The 14,906-nt window shown below is 34.3% G+C and overlaps 1 protein-coding gene across 7 annotated transcripts in view; it reads right to left on the bottom strand.

Annotated features, from left to right (window-relative positions):
- Positions 1 to 3,841: 3,841 nt before the first annotated feature.
- Positions 3,842 to 14,906, bottom strand: part of LOC148608969 (uncharacterized) — a 50,074-nt gene continuing 39,009 nt past the window's right edge. For all 7 annotated transcript variants that reach the window (XM_088595901.1, XM_088595903.1, XM_088595900.1 and 4 more), the window contains 2 exons: positions 12,705 to 13,039; positions 3,842 to 11,207 (listed from right to left, as the gene is read on the bottom strand). In XM_088595901.1, the coding sequence (XP_088452027.1) occupies positions 7,800 to 11,207; positions 12,705 to 13,039 (3,743 nt within the window). In that variant the 3' untranslated portion in view covers positions 3,842 to 7,799. The remainder of the gene's footprint in view (positions 11,208 to 12,704; positions 13,040 to 14,906) is intronic.

Here is a 14,906-nt window from a genome sequence, read left to right as displayed (position 1 = left end):
GGAATAAGGGGACAGAAACAAATATTTTTTAGCTCACCTGGCCTGAAAGTCATCACTTGTCAGTGGTGGGGTTGGTGGCTTCCTCATTGTCAATAATTTTTCATTAAGAAACATTATTACCAAATTTGGTCACCAGCATCCTAAGGGTATCTACTTATATTGATTATATATATAGGACAAGCTTAAAACATGGCCGCCATTGTTATTTTTAGACCACAGGGGTCAAGTCACCAATTTATACGATTATCTAAAAAACTATAAGAGATATTTGAAATAAAATGTGACTCTCCTTCTTCAGCTTGAAGATCTCTACAAATGTCTGTATTTGGTCAAAGTTGTTGGGCAAGGCTTTGTTAGAGTTATTGGCCTTGAAAGGCAAAAAAAGAAAAAAAATGCATTTTTTTCTTGCAGTTTTCAGCCAATATTGTAAAAACTATATTAGATAGAAAAAAAACTTTCGATTGATGAAATGATCCTTATAATAAAGCCTACAAAAGTCTCCATTGGGTTATTTAGGACAACTTATTAGAGTTAATGTCGTAGAAGGTCTCAGTATCGTATTAATTTTCCCATAGACTTCTATAGTGAAGTGCATAGTTTTAGGATTTTTTAAATTATATGTAAATTGATTCAATAAAACTTTCACTTATGTAGCATTTCTAAGGACATGTGAAAAAATAATTTCCTGCAAAGAAAATAGGGTGAGTCCACGAAGATCAGACAGAATAGCAGTCTTGAACTATAAATAGCCATTTTTCCTACTTTCACTTTCGTTTTGCACTCACCAAACCAACCTTTCCAGTGGAACATTTTTATATTATTATGTTAGATTTCTTCATCTTACAGTGTGATGTTTGCTCTATTTTATAAGCCATTGTTCATATCTTTTGACAAAACAGTAGTTTGTAGAGAGGCAAAAAGAAAATGCACTATATTTTTATAGCATCCATGTTTTGACGTACACCTGCTCAGGGATCTGCAATACGATACTGGCACCAGAAAGGGAAAAAAGTTGTTAAAAGGCCATATGGACTATTGACATCAATTCATCCATTGTTGTCAACTTTTTCAAAGACCTTCTCCACTAAAACAACTGAAGCAATTGAAACCAAATTGGACCAACATCATCTTCAGAATATCAACTTTCAAAATGAGCTCAACAGATGGGCCAATCAAAAAACATAGCTGCCTTGTCTAAAGGTAGAACATAGGGGTCTTACCCTACACAGGCAAATGTGCCACATATGAGAATCATATGGTTTGCACTATACAATTATCATATAAATTGAGCACCATATGATAATCATATGTTTCAGTATACATATTATCGCATGATTGTCATATGATAATCATATGTTTTTCACACACATATGATTATCATGTTTTTAAGCCAAAATTACCATATGTTCAATATCATGATTGTCATATGATTACCATATGATTATCATATGAATCGAGCACCATATGATTATCATATGTGGCACATTTGGCTGTGTATATTTTGACTTTCTTCTTTGAATCCATAACTATAGAAAAAATCTGATACATCTTAAGCTCTTTGCCTTGATTAGATCTTACTAATATGCAAATTTCAAGTTGATTGAATGACCGATTTATGAGTTATTGGCCTCTTTATGCAATTTTTACAGATTTGAGGCAGATATTTTTTGTAATTTTCTTGAAAAGTATATCAGCTAACGTGACAAATTTTAGAAAAATCTGCTGAATGACCCATGTAAGTGTCATTAATGACAATTTTTCTAGTTTTTGCCTGTTTTGTAGAATACAATGCAGATTGATGATTAATGTTAATTTATGATATGATAAAATCTATCTTGGGTGCAAATTTAAGAAAAATCTGTTTATTTTTCATTGAGTGGTATCCCCTGCAAATGCTCCTTTGACGATTTTTCCAGTATTTCCCTGTTATCCAGACAACCAAAGTTGGTGAATTTGTATATATTTCACTGATATTATGGTTATAAATACAAAATAATATAAAGAGTTGAATATGGCAATACTTTCAATACTGAAAAGGTGAGAGACTCTGGCTAAACATTTGAGTAAGTGTAATTGTATAAGATACAACACCCCAAAGGAAGGCTGTAATTGTACAAGATACAACACCCCAAAGGAAGGGTGTAATTGGTTTTGAAGGTTATGACTTTTAGGAATTAGAAGCCACATAGATTGTGGTCGAATTTATATTGTGTGTCTATACCTGCCCAACTGTTCAGGATTCGAACTGTATGGTGGTATCAAGCTGCACCCTGCTAAACATTTTATATGCTGTGGCATGGCACTTTGTGGTAAACTTTGATAGATACCAATACACTTCAACTCTTTTTAATGTCCAGACAAATGAAAATGCCAATCAGAACTACATGGCCATTTCCCCTAACACTAACCAGAATAAGGCTGAGTAGTTTCAATAAATGGAAATGCATCTTTCTCACCCATTTAATATAACAGAATGGTGGTATGGTGTAACAGTCTGTCATCATACATAGATATTTGATGTTCAGACCTTAAGTTGTGTATGAATTCCTATTCAATTGTACCAGAAACACCACTAAAGACAGGACTGGTCAATTTTGGACCTTGTGACTTGAACCATTTAAGAATTCTGGGTAAAAAAAGGCCCAGAAAAATGAATTTCCTAGGCCTTTTTTACAGTAAAAGGTAAGGTATCTCTTTGAAACTGCAACACAATGTGCTATACCTCAATTAATTTTTTGGGTTTAGATTTGTTTTGGAATAATTTCTTATGTCAGGAAAGTAACTAGTAAATTTAAGTTTGGACTTAGTCAAAATTGTACCACAAAGTGTCATATTTCAGAAGAAAAACTTAAGTTTCCATATATCGGGATTGTCACATGAACTTGGAATTCAGTAGGGACAAAAAAATGCCAGAAACATTTTTCTAGTTTCTTGGCAAAAACCTCAATTAAAGTGAAATGATCTCTTCATGAAATTGCACTACAGGGTTATTCAATTGTAAATTTAAAATCCTTTGGCCACTAATCTATAACTGTACAACATTTTATCACAATCCAAATTAAGATCTGCATAATGTTTGAATGTTGTGTCCATAATTGTCTCAACTTTTCTAATACACTAATGGCATTATCACGTTGTAGCATTGACTGGTAAAACTTTTTACCACAGTTAAATTAATACCACATGAAAAGGCTTTATCCAACTGAAATTACTGATTTTTCACCGATATGAACTGTTCTGTTGTGATTGCTACAGGATGAGGGCAGTCTGTATATTGTAACAAATGCATTCCTACTAAATTTTGACCCATATAATCTTGTCCACTTTTCTTTAATTGCAGGTTCATATATAAAGTATCATAGTATACATTTCTCTACCCTTTAGGGCAGATAAAAACTTACCTTTTAACAAGTCATACTCCACACCTGACAAGTCTCATATATTTTGTGCAGGACTCACATTTTGAAGCCGACTTGGCCATATTTTCCTTTGATCTATTGTCTTTCAAAGTTTTGCAAAACCTCATGCATTTGGGTCTTGAAAGTTTGGCAGCCCTGCATACTATGTACCGATGTTCGCACTCATGTTATTTTTATTAATTGTTTATAAGTAATTTTTAGTGAATTTCTTTGATATGTACTTGCTGATGATGCTTGGATCGGCAAACTGACCTGATAAACACAGAAAAACATAAGTTTTGAATGTCTGAACAGCCCAGTCAGGCTTGCTGTGACACTTTTTGTATTGACCGCCGTTAAATATGTATATATATGACACTAACGGACCTCACTCTGGTTCAGGTATACTTAAGAACACAAACCTAATAATGAAAATAAAATCCTAAGGGTTTCATGTAATTTATTAAACATACATCTCCATGGTTTGTTCTGCTGACAGTTAAGTCTTTGATCTATCTCTATGGAACTTGTAGAAAGTAGTAAGTTGAAGAAATACTCTCTCAGTATGTTCATTGAATAAAATATACACAAATATTCTTCCTTTGTGCAAAAAAATCAAATCAAAATATCAAATTAACAGTAGCTATTACACTTCCAAATTTTCAGAGAGATAAATTTTATCTGAACTTCAATAGGAGTCTTATAAATGTTCCAGTGACTGAAAAGGTTGGATTACCTACCTTACCCCAGGTCAACTACCTTAAAAAGCAAGAAAAGATGTAACAAAAGTAAGATGAACATAATCTGAGAGTGTGTTTCTGTTCAAAATCCCATCAGCAGTCACATATATATAAAATATATCAAAAATAGAGAAATTTATATATTTTCTTGTAAGTTTAAAACGAACAGATTTTGTTGTTTTTTCGTTCTTCAGATACTACATTCTACAACCTAATAAACTAATGAACCAAGGGATAATATACAATAATACTATGTACAAATTCTAATCCATGTAAAAAGTGATGGCCATAAGTTACAAACTAACTGTACAACCTCTATATAATGATAAACAAATCAAGTAGAAAAATGATTTTTACAAAAAAGTTATGTTAAGTATAATATATATTTCATTCTTATGTACAAAACTCATGTTAATAACATTTTTTACAAGAAAAACAAAAATATTTCAAGATTCTATCTTGAAATTAGTCATTCTGAGAATAATGTCATATGCCTACCAGTAGGCACTTGGAAAATGAAACTGAAAAAAAACATTTAAAGCATTTACCAACCTTAGAACCATTGTTTGGTTGGGTTACATTACATGTATTGTGGTTTTCTGTATATTATGTTAAGTAGATAATCCAATAAGTTTATATGTACATAAACCACCTGCTACCACACATATTGTATCAGAATGAATTTCCCTGCAGCTAACCAGGTGAATAATACAGAAGAAAATATAATGCTTAATATAACAATTTTTTCCTTGTTTTAGTTAAAGATATTAATACAAATGTAGTTAAGAATTTAGATTTATGTCCATATGAGTCTACATATTTCTCTCAACAAAAAATACCTTTCCTGAGCAAAACCTGAATAAAGCAGCATTTTTAAACAAAAACACACTTATACCAGAATTTTACAGGTTTTTTTTTTCATAATAAAAACATTCAAGAAGTAAATAAATAAGTCAAATAATGTAAAAAAAAAAAAACAACAATACATGTACCTTCCAGTAAGTTTAATGGGGGAAAAATTGTAAGCTTAACAAGAAAAGCTACTTAGTCAATATAAAAGGAAATTAATTTTGTAAGTATAACAGGTGGTATAATTAGATAAATGTTCAGAATTTAACACGTGCAAGTGAAAGGTAGGGAATCTTAGTCACCTAAAGGTAAGATTTACCTTTCTCTAATGAGGATCAGCAGAGAAACATATCTTACCCAAAGGTGCTTGAGATTTCCAAATCTTGCATGTGGATAGCTTTTGTTTCATTCTTTTCCTCTTTCAAATTGGTATTCAAAATCAGTTTTGAATTAAGACCTACATTTAACAGCTGGTCATGATGCAGGAATGTTACCAGTGATACATGACAACCAGGTGTAAAATATATGTCGCTTCAAAACTGTTACTGGGTAAACAAACTGAACAAGATATCTTCATGCAAATTATTGATATTTCAGACAATCATGGGTAAGATATGATTGCTCTTGGACTTGATTTCATGGTGTCATATTTTTACAAGAAAAATTATGTGCTCAGTCTCATGTGATCATAAAATCTTGCACAGCTATAAATAAAATGCTTTGTGGAGCACAGCTTGAAACCACTGCAAGGGTTGGGGCAAATATGGACACACCATTCAAACTTGATACAGCTTCGATTTTTTTATTAGACATCAATTTGACTCTATTGTGCCCAGAATGCTTATATGGTTACAGTCACAACCTCCAAAAGCAATCTCAACCTTTCCAGGTATGTTACTTGGTGGTAGAATTTCAGAGATCCATTCCCTATTACTCACCCAAAAATCAGAAAATTCTTGTTTCTGGCCCCTTTGTGATCCTAGATTTTAATTGGCTCAAGTCACAATCCTAAAAATAAACCAAATCTCTTTTTTGAAGTATGGGACCTTGCAGTGCAATTTAAAAGAGATACATTCATTTTTACTGAAGTTGTTGTCTGGACATCAGGAAAACACTTGTTTCTAACCCATTTTTGACCCTCTAATTCCCAATTGGTTCAATTCATAGCCTCAAAATTAACTTAAGTCTTCCTTTGGTGGTATGGAACCTTGTGATACAATTTTAAAACAATCCAATTACATGTCTGGACATCTGGAAAATGATGGTCCCTCATTCCAAAACAGTTCAAATCTGGACATCTGGAAAATAATGGCCCCTCATTCTAAAACAGTTCAAATCTTAACCTAAAAAAAAATTCCAGCCTGACCATTGTGGTATAGAACATTGTGGAGCAATATCATATATATCAATACCCTTTTACCGAAGTTATATAATTCAATTCTATGAAAAACTTGTTTTGGGCTCCTCTTTGGTTTCAATTCCAAAACAGTTTGGCAATAACCTCAAAAATCAATACCAACCTTTTGTGGTTTGGAACCTTGTTATAAAATATTATAAAGATCGACTAATAGTCATGCTACCACACAAAAAACAAAGTGGACAAGACACAGATGATGACAGCATCATACCACTAATAAAAAGAAATGTTCTGGTCTCCTCGGTGAAAAAAAACACTACCACAGGTCAAAATATATATAGTTGTAGTAAAATTGGACAATGTGAATCTGGAATTAGTCTAAAATGAAAATGGCAAATTGCAAAAATAAGATTTAGAACCATTACCAGTATTAGGTTATCTTTCTTTCCCTATAACTACTAAGTACAGACAGATAAGTTAATAAACAAAAGAAAGACTTCTTAAATTAAATTGGTACAGCCATTAGACCAATAGTCTATGATAAGTTTGCCACGTATAAGAATATTTTATTATAAATGTACTGTCACAGATTCATGCTAACAAGTTAGTATGGTAAGCTGAAATTTCATTTGAATTTCATTTTTTTTTAACAAGGCAATGATAATTTTAAGAAGACTGAAAAAATGGAACATTTCGATCAAGGCGAAACAAATTACTTACATGGTTTTTGTTTAGTATGAAAATATGTATAACATTTTGCTCATGATATGATTACATTATTATGCACACAATAGCATGTGAATGAAAATCAGTGAATAAGATTTAAAAAAAAAAGTACCAATTCTTTTTAACATCATTCTTTTAAATCACAAGTTAATCAAGAGTTTACAGGTTTTTGATTATCTAGTGTATAAAATACTGGCAACAAAATAAAGCCATTATAGGTCATCATACTGGTACTTCATATGTGAAACAAAGAAAAACATTTGTATGTACTTCAACACATATTTGTTCACTACCGGTATAGGTTTTGTATACGCCATTCAAACGGTTTTACAATCAAAAGACAGCTGCCATAGAAAGTAACAATCAATTTTGGTAATAATTAACTACAGTGTACATAATGTTGGTAATACTATTCTCATAAAATACAAGTAGAAACTAATTTTGGTAAGTCAATTAAAAAAAGAAAAAAGTTCATAGTGTGTGTCTAACAAATTATCTTTTGAGTCTCAATGGAATTTACAAAAATCAAAAAAAAAGAAAATAATAAAACAAATAATTAAAGATAATATTGGCAAGGAATTATTCCTAAAGAAGCAACTCTGGCAGTTTGGTTTTATCTTTTTACACAACCTAAAGCAAAAATGTAGATCGCTAAAATACCTTAAAAATTATTTGTTACGAACTGAACTTGACAAATAAAAAAAATCATGACCTTAAAAAATTGTACCATCACGGCATATTTGGCATCATGTTCATATACTGTGGTTGGCCTCCTGGACCAGGCATCATACCCCCTCCCATGGGAGACATTTGCCGTGATCGTCCTTGAGAATACAACTGTTGTTGAAACTGTTCATACTGGGAATTATATCCTTGATTAGGTCCAGGCCCTGGTCCTGGACCTGGACCATTTTGTAACATGTTTGGCATATTTGGATTCCCAGGCCCTGGCATTCTCATGCCCTGCCTAGACATTGAGGGTCCATAATTTCCCATAGGATTGCCCATAGGAGGGCCATGTCCTTGACCTGGCATACCATCCATGCCTGCAGGTCCAAAATTACGACCAGGCATTGGACCACCTGCCTGCATCATACCCATCATATTCTCCCTACTACCAGGGAATGGTGGAGAATTTGGATGTGACATGGCCATACTAGACATGCCCTCCATTCTCATCATATTACCACTGTGTGAACTCATCATTGCCCCTTGTGCACTCATTTGTCCAAAGTTGCGTCCCATCATTTGTTCTGGCATCATACCACCAGGTCCTGGAGGCATATTACTTTGCATCGATGCCATCTGATTGGACATCATAATTGCCTCCTGATTATGCATGTCTGGATTCATCATGTTCATTGAGCTACCACCTGCCATACTAGGATGCATATCTGGTGGCATGCCACCATTACCTCCACGCTGCATTGGATGTGGGCCCATATTAGGGTTCATTGGTCCACCAGGACCTGAGAATGGTGAGCACCGACCACCAGGTCCTCCTGGTGGCATTCCGGGACCAAAACTTTCCATTCCAGGGCCAGGCTGGCTACCTGGAGGGAAATACTGCATTTTTGATGTTGGCACTTTGTTTTCTATATTTCCCATAGGAGGAGCAAATCGTTGCATGAAGTCCATATCAGGCCGTTTATTAGTAGGTTGTTGTCCTTGTGGATTTGCTGGTGGATGAGCTGGTAAATACTGAATAGTGTTAGGTGCTTTAGCCTGAATCTGGACATTAGCATTACCCATTGAGCTTGCAGAAAAGTTAGGACTCATTCTCCCAGACTGTCCAGGTATCATGTTTTGTTGAGGTGGAGCACTAGAGCCCATCTGAGCTGAAGTATTTCTCATTCCTGAGTGACCCATTCCTGTGGGCGCTGGTTGCGACATTACCCCTGAAGACGACGAGACTGTTGATGCAGGCATACTTTGTGGTCCTGGCATTCCTTGTGCCCCCTGTGAGCTGGGCATACCCTGAGGGCCAGGACCACCACTATTGTTCATAGCATTCATTTGTTGTTGTTCCATGTTCATTTGTTGAACAGACATAGATGGATTATATCCAGGACCATGTGGATTATTTACACTTTGAATGTTTAGTTGTTGAATTGACATGGTTGCATTCACATATGTATTATTGACACTTGGAGTGTTCTGATTTTGAGTACTTGATTCTACATTATTTGACACTGCAGCACTAGTTTGTGAATTGTTTGTATTAGGACCTTGCTGTCCCTGTCCTTGCATTTGTATACTATGAAACGGTCCCCCTTGCATCATATTTTGTTGCATTTGATTGGACAAATGTTCTACACCTTTGGCTAAATTTGCTAAACTTGCCGAAGTGATATTTGACATGGATGAAGATTTTGATGAAGGAGTGTGGGGTCCACCACTCCCTGCCATATGAGGAGGTGGACAATTGTTCGATGGTTGCATGTTAGGATTTGGTGATGGATCATAGTGTGATAGTCTCATAGAAGCACCAAATGAAGGGTTTTGTCCTGGCATTGGACCAGGACTTGACAAAGGTCCACCACTTGATGTTTGACTTGAATTTGACATGGGCCCACGATTTGACCCTGGTCCATGCATTGGAGAATGTGGGATCTGATTTTGTGATGAATGGTTTTGGGACTGGTCATTAGGAGGGATTGGCTCACGATATGCTGCATTCAACTGCTTAGTAATAGTCAATTCCTGTCCTTCAAACTGATTCAAGTTATAATTTATTTGTTGAGGCGAAGGAGTTGGTTGTAGATTTTTATACAATTCCTCTTCCAAATCAACACGTTTTCGCTTTTGTGATTGTGCATAGCTGGGTGGTGGTTTGTTTGAAGATCCTGATAATGGTGAAGTACTAATTGCTAGTTCAGGTATAAATTGTTCAGGGTTACCTGCCCTTTGTATTGTCACCTGAGAATTCTTTCTGTTTACCATAGGACCCATGCCAGGATGCATAGGACCTCCATGTGGACCAAAAGACTGTTCAAAATTTCCTGGTGGACCCCCATGGGGTCCACCCATATTCATTCCACCAAAATCTGGGTGATTCATTCCAAAAGGAGATTTTTGTTGTCTTGGTGGAAAAACTCCTCCTAAAGGATCTGTTGGATCAAAGCCAGGTATTGGTGACCCTATCGGCCCATTGTTATTTGGCGAGGTAGATAAGCTCCCAACACTACCATGACGTTTTTGAGATATTGTAGAAGAATAAGATGGAGGAGGTGGTTGAGGACCTGGTTGCCATGGTTGGCCACTACCAGGTCCCATTTCCATATTTGGATGACCCATTCTTTGAGCAAGCTGCTGTTGTTGATGTCTCCTTTTATCCATGTAATATTCCTGTTGTAAGCGTAACCATTCACGTTGAGCAGGTGTCATGTTCTGCATATTTTGTGGACCAGGGCCCATTCCTTGAGGTCCTGGTCCTCTCATATGTGACATCATCATATTTGGTGGTCCACCAGGCATGGGACCCTGTGATGATGGCATCATTCCTTCTGGAACCATCATTCCTGGTTGATTTCCCATCATGCCCTCTGGTGGCATCATATTTTGTTGCATCATCATTTCATTTGGCATCATAGGCCCACCTGGACCACCAGGACCTGGGCCCTGACCTGGCATGGGACCAAAGCCCTGACCACCACCTCTTTGTTCAGGAAATAACATTTGTTGAATTTTACGTAAATTAGTTAATGATTCCTCACGTTTTTTTAATTGTTCAGGTGTAAGGTTCTCATCAGGAACTTTATGATGTGATAAATTCGGATTCTGAGAATGAAACATCATTTCTTGTTCATATCCATCTGGAAACATTGGAAAATTAGAATTTCCATGAAATCCTTGTTGATTTGGACCAGGGCCTCCTGAAGGCCAGGGATTCATCATTCTCATATTATTACTTGGCATTCTGGGATTTATGCCACCACCACCACCACCCATATGAAAGTTAGGATCCTGCATGTGAGCCTCCTGTTCCTGAACCCATTCTGCAACACGAGAAGGGTGCTGTTGAAAGTTTGGTGGCATTCCTGGTCGATAGTTTTTCATCATTCCAGGTCTCATTCCCATCATTCCCTGAGGCATTGGTGGCCGAGTTTGAAATGGTTGAATTTTCATATTGTTTTTCTGAAAAAAAAATTAAAATAGATGTAAATTTGAATATCCAATTAAGTTTCATTAAGAAGACTAATCTGCATTATACATGTACTTAAAATTAGTTGTGTAATTAAAATAAATTGATTTACATGTACCCTCAAATAAGATAATCATTTTTGGTTAAAACAGTACAAAATACTTTATTTTTGTATTATGTAAGTTAAGAAATAAGAAGCTGTAAAGTACAAAAGTTATATCCCAAAATTTCCCTGCCAACAGCTTGTTAAGTTTGTACACATGCAAATTCATACTTTTCACATAACTTCAAAAGTATCTGAATATCTAATATGTTTTATCAACTTCCATATTTGGTAAATCAATTCCCATGCCTGCTAAAATTAAACAAATCTCTGGAGGAGTTACAGTCAAGATATACCAATAAAGCTGAATGTGAATTTTATTGGTAATAGATTACAATCAAGCTGTTTCTCAAATCATTTGACAACATGTTGTAGTGTTGATGTGTAAGTATTATGCTGACAGTATATACTCACTTTGGATAATAACAAATATCAACATGTTGTATTGAGGTGTGTTCAGGTGCAATCTAATTCTATTGCAATATGTAACAGCATATTACAGACTGACAATTCAGTAAATGTAACAATAGCTCCATACTTCCTCAATACTAGGTGTAGTGTAGTATTACTGATTATACAAGGTTAAAGGAGATAACAAAAAATATTAATGCTTCATTATTTCTTGACTAGTAAAACATTTGAATGATTGATAGATTGATTGCAGTATAACTTCCAATGGCATGAAGTTTGATATGAAGATTTTTTCTGTTGCTTAGAATATTAAATGAAAAATTTAGCATGTTCCATCACATTTTTAAGCATATCATCTTTCAATTTGATGTCCCAAATTTGGCAACTCTGTGAATTTTCTAGATCAAATATATATTGAAATTGGGCACTTTTTAAGATTATTTTTGCAACTTCAGAGTGCCTCCACCAACTTGATTCAAAAATATTGTTCATGGTTTCTGATTAGGAGCTCAAATCAGTTAAGATATGCCAGAGTCACATTGGTGGAGAATGTGGAAAACAAAAAATTAGCATTAAAAATTTGCATTTTTCCCAATTTTATTGGTTTAAGCCGATTTAAGGATTCCTTAAAACTGAAAATTAATTAAATGGGGAACATTCAAAATCATATTAAAAATATTTAATCATCCATTTAACAGTTCGCATCACATTCTTTTCATTTATTTCGAACTTTTTTCTCCTTCAAATAGGAGCCAAAATATGGCACTTGTCATACCAAGTCCTTTACATGTACTTATATAATAAGAATCCAAATGGTTGTAATGGGGATATAAGTAATTAGCCCCCACCAAATTTATAATACATAAACTTCAAGGTTTTTTTTCGTTCTTTTTTAATCCTTAAACAGCTGACAAAACATTTATCTCCAGAATGAATCAAATCACACTCAAGAAAGATTGTAACAATTAAAAATCACCTGTAGAAACTTTTGTGTATCTGGCTGATCCATATGAAAATTAAGAATATTTTTGTATTTCCCACACATAACTTGATCTGCAGCATCATTTGCCATTCTTGTAGAAAACACAAATATTTGACTTTGTTGTTGTAAAAACTGACTGTCACTAGGCATTGAATGAGCCACAGAAGAACTATTTGACATGACAGTTTTATGACTGGTTGAGGACACAGAAACTCCTTGTGGTGAAGACACAATCGGTAGCTGTGATGAGGTGGGAGGTTGTTGCATGCTCTGTGACGTAGGGACATTATCATTCTGTAGTGGTGGACCATTACTGTCTCCAACAGATGCTGAAAAAGAGAATATGTTTTTTTTTTTTTTTATTTCATCTTCAGTTCAACTGTGCATGGATATTTTGATTGACAATTATGTCAGTAAGTTTTTTGTTTTGGTTACATCATTTGAATTCAAGTTTGGAAAGATTCAAAATCACAAAGATGTTTTATGCTTATTCTGAATACCAACACAATGCTTTGTGCAATCAATGCATGTTTACTTCACCTTATGAGTTCCTTAGAAAACAAGTTCTCCCTTTAAAACACTAATTTTCAATAGTTCTAATTAATGTGCAACTTATCTGCAAGAGATTAGCCTACGAACCTAATTCTGAATAACCTTAACAAACTTTAACTAGGTCAATATGTTTTATATGGACCTGTTAGAACTATATAGACTGAAGATGCAGTCTGAGGTCAATACAATTGAGGTCTAACAAGTCCATATGTAACATAATGACAAAGCAAAAAGTCCTGAATTATTATGTTATATACATATTATTTAATAAAACAACATAACTTAAATCTACCTAAGAATAGAATATAGTAAAAATATCAATAGAATGTCTGGTTTGTCTCTATAAACAGAATGTCTGGGTTGTCTCTATAAGCAGAATGTCTGGTTTGTCTCTATAAACAGAATGTCTGGTTTGTCTCTATCAATAGAATGTCTGGTTTGTCTCTATCAACAGAATGTCTGGTTTGTCTCTACAAGCAGAATGTCTGGTTTGTCTCTATAAACAGAATGTCTGGTTTGTCTCTATAAGCAGAATGTCTGGTCTGTCTCTATAAACAGAATGTCTGGTTGTCTCTATAAACAGAATGTCTGGTTTGTCTCTATAAGCAGAATGTCTGGTTTGTCTCTATCAATAGAATGTCTGGTTTGTCTCTATCAACAGAATGTCTGGTTTGTCTCTACAAGCAGAATGTCTGGTTTGTCTCTATAAACAGAATGTCTGGTTTGTCTCTATAAACAAAAATACTCAAACATTCATATGAATGGTAGAGCCAATTAAAAAAAAAGATACAACAACCATATGTAATGCATTTATGCACAATTTTGAAATCAACAACTGCACAATATGACCTTGTGCCTCAATTGTGCACACACATATAGTTCTACATCATATGACTTATAAGATATGAGGATATAACATAATCTGCTAATATAAAATATCAATTTATTCACATTGAAAAGATTATAATTTTCTAAGTATATAAGTAATGGACACAAAAATTCACTGAATTAGTGGTCATTCATTGTATACATTAATTTACTAAATGGTGTATACTGTCTATATACTGAGCACAAACAAGTGGTGAATGTAATTGTGACACCAAAATACAGGTTAGTTGTGCACAATCATAAAATCTTTTGTTCGGAATGGAGGCAGATGTAATGCCACCTATGTAATATCTACAGATAATGGCGTAATCAGTAGTTTTTCTTCCATTTGTTGGCTTCCTGACCAGTAGCCATAAAGTTAATTTTATACCTAACAATATGTTGACTAAAATGAATGTATTATCTTCAGATTTTCTTAAAATGAAACAAATAAAGCATTGATAAATATAACATTTGTTTGTTTTTTTTCTTCTGAATTGGTATCAAGAGATTCGTAATAACTTTCAAAAGGACGATAGCTATTTCTTGTGTATTCTTGAATTTGGAAGAAAAAAATTTCAGCTTGGAAAAAAAAAGTTGTAATACAGTAAATGAAATGAAACCTAATGCCTGAAGTGCTTTCTTCACATGATCCAGTGAGTTGCCAAGTCATCTTATGAAAAAAAAAAAAAAAAAAAACTTTAATTTTGGTCATTGTAGAGAAAAGTCATTTATACTTGACAGTATATGACAAATGTGCAACACTTCAGTTGATAT

The sequence above is a fragment of the Perna viridis genome, chromosome 8, assembly GCF_037379345.1.
Source record: "Perna viridis isolate PV_CMFRI_1.1 ecotype Kerala chromosome 8, ASM3737934v1, whole genome shotgun sequence".
NCBI lineage: Eukaryota > Metazoa > Mollusca > Bivalvia > Mytilida > Mytilidae > Perna > Perna viridis.
The sequence above is the reverse complement of the archived record's forward strand: the minus strand, read 5'-3'. Positions and strand labels throughout refer to the sequence as shown.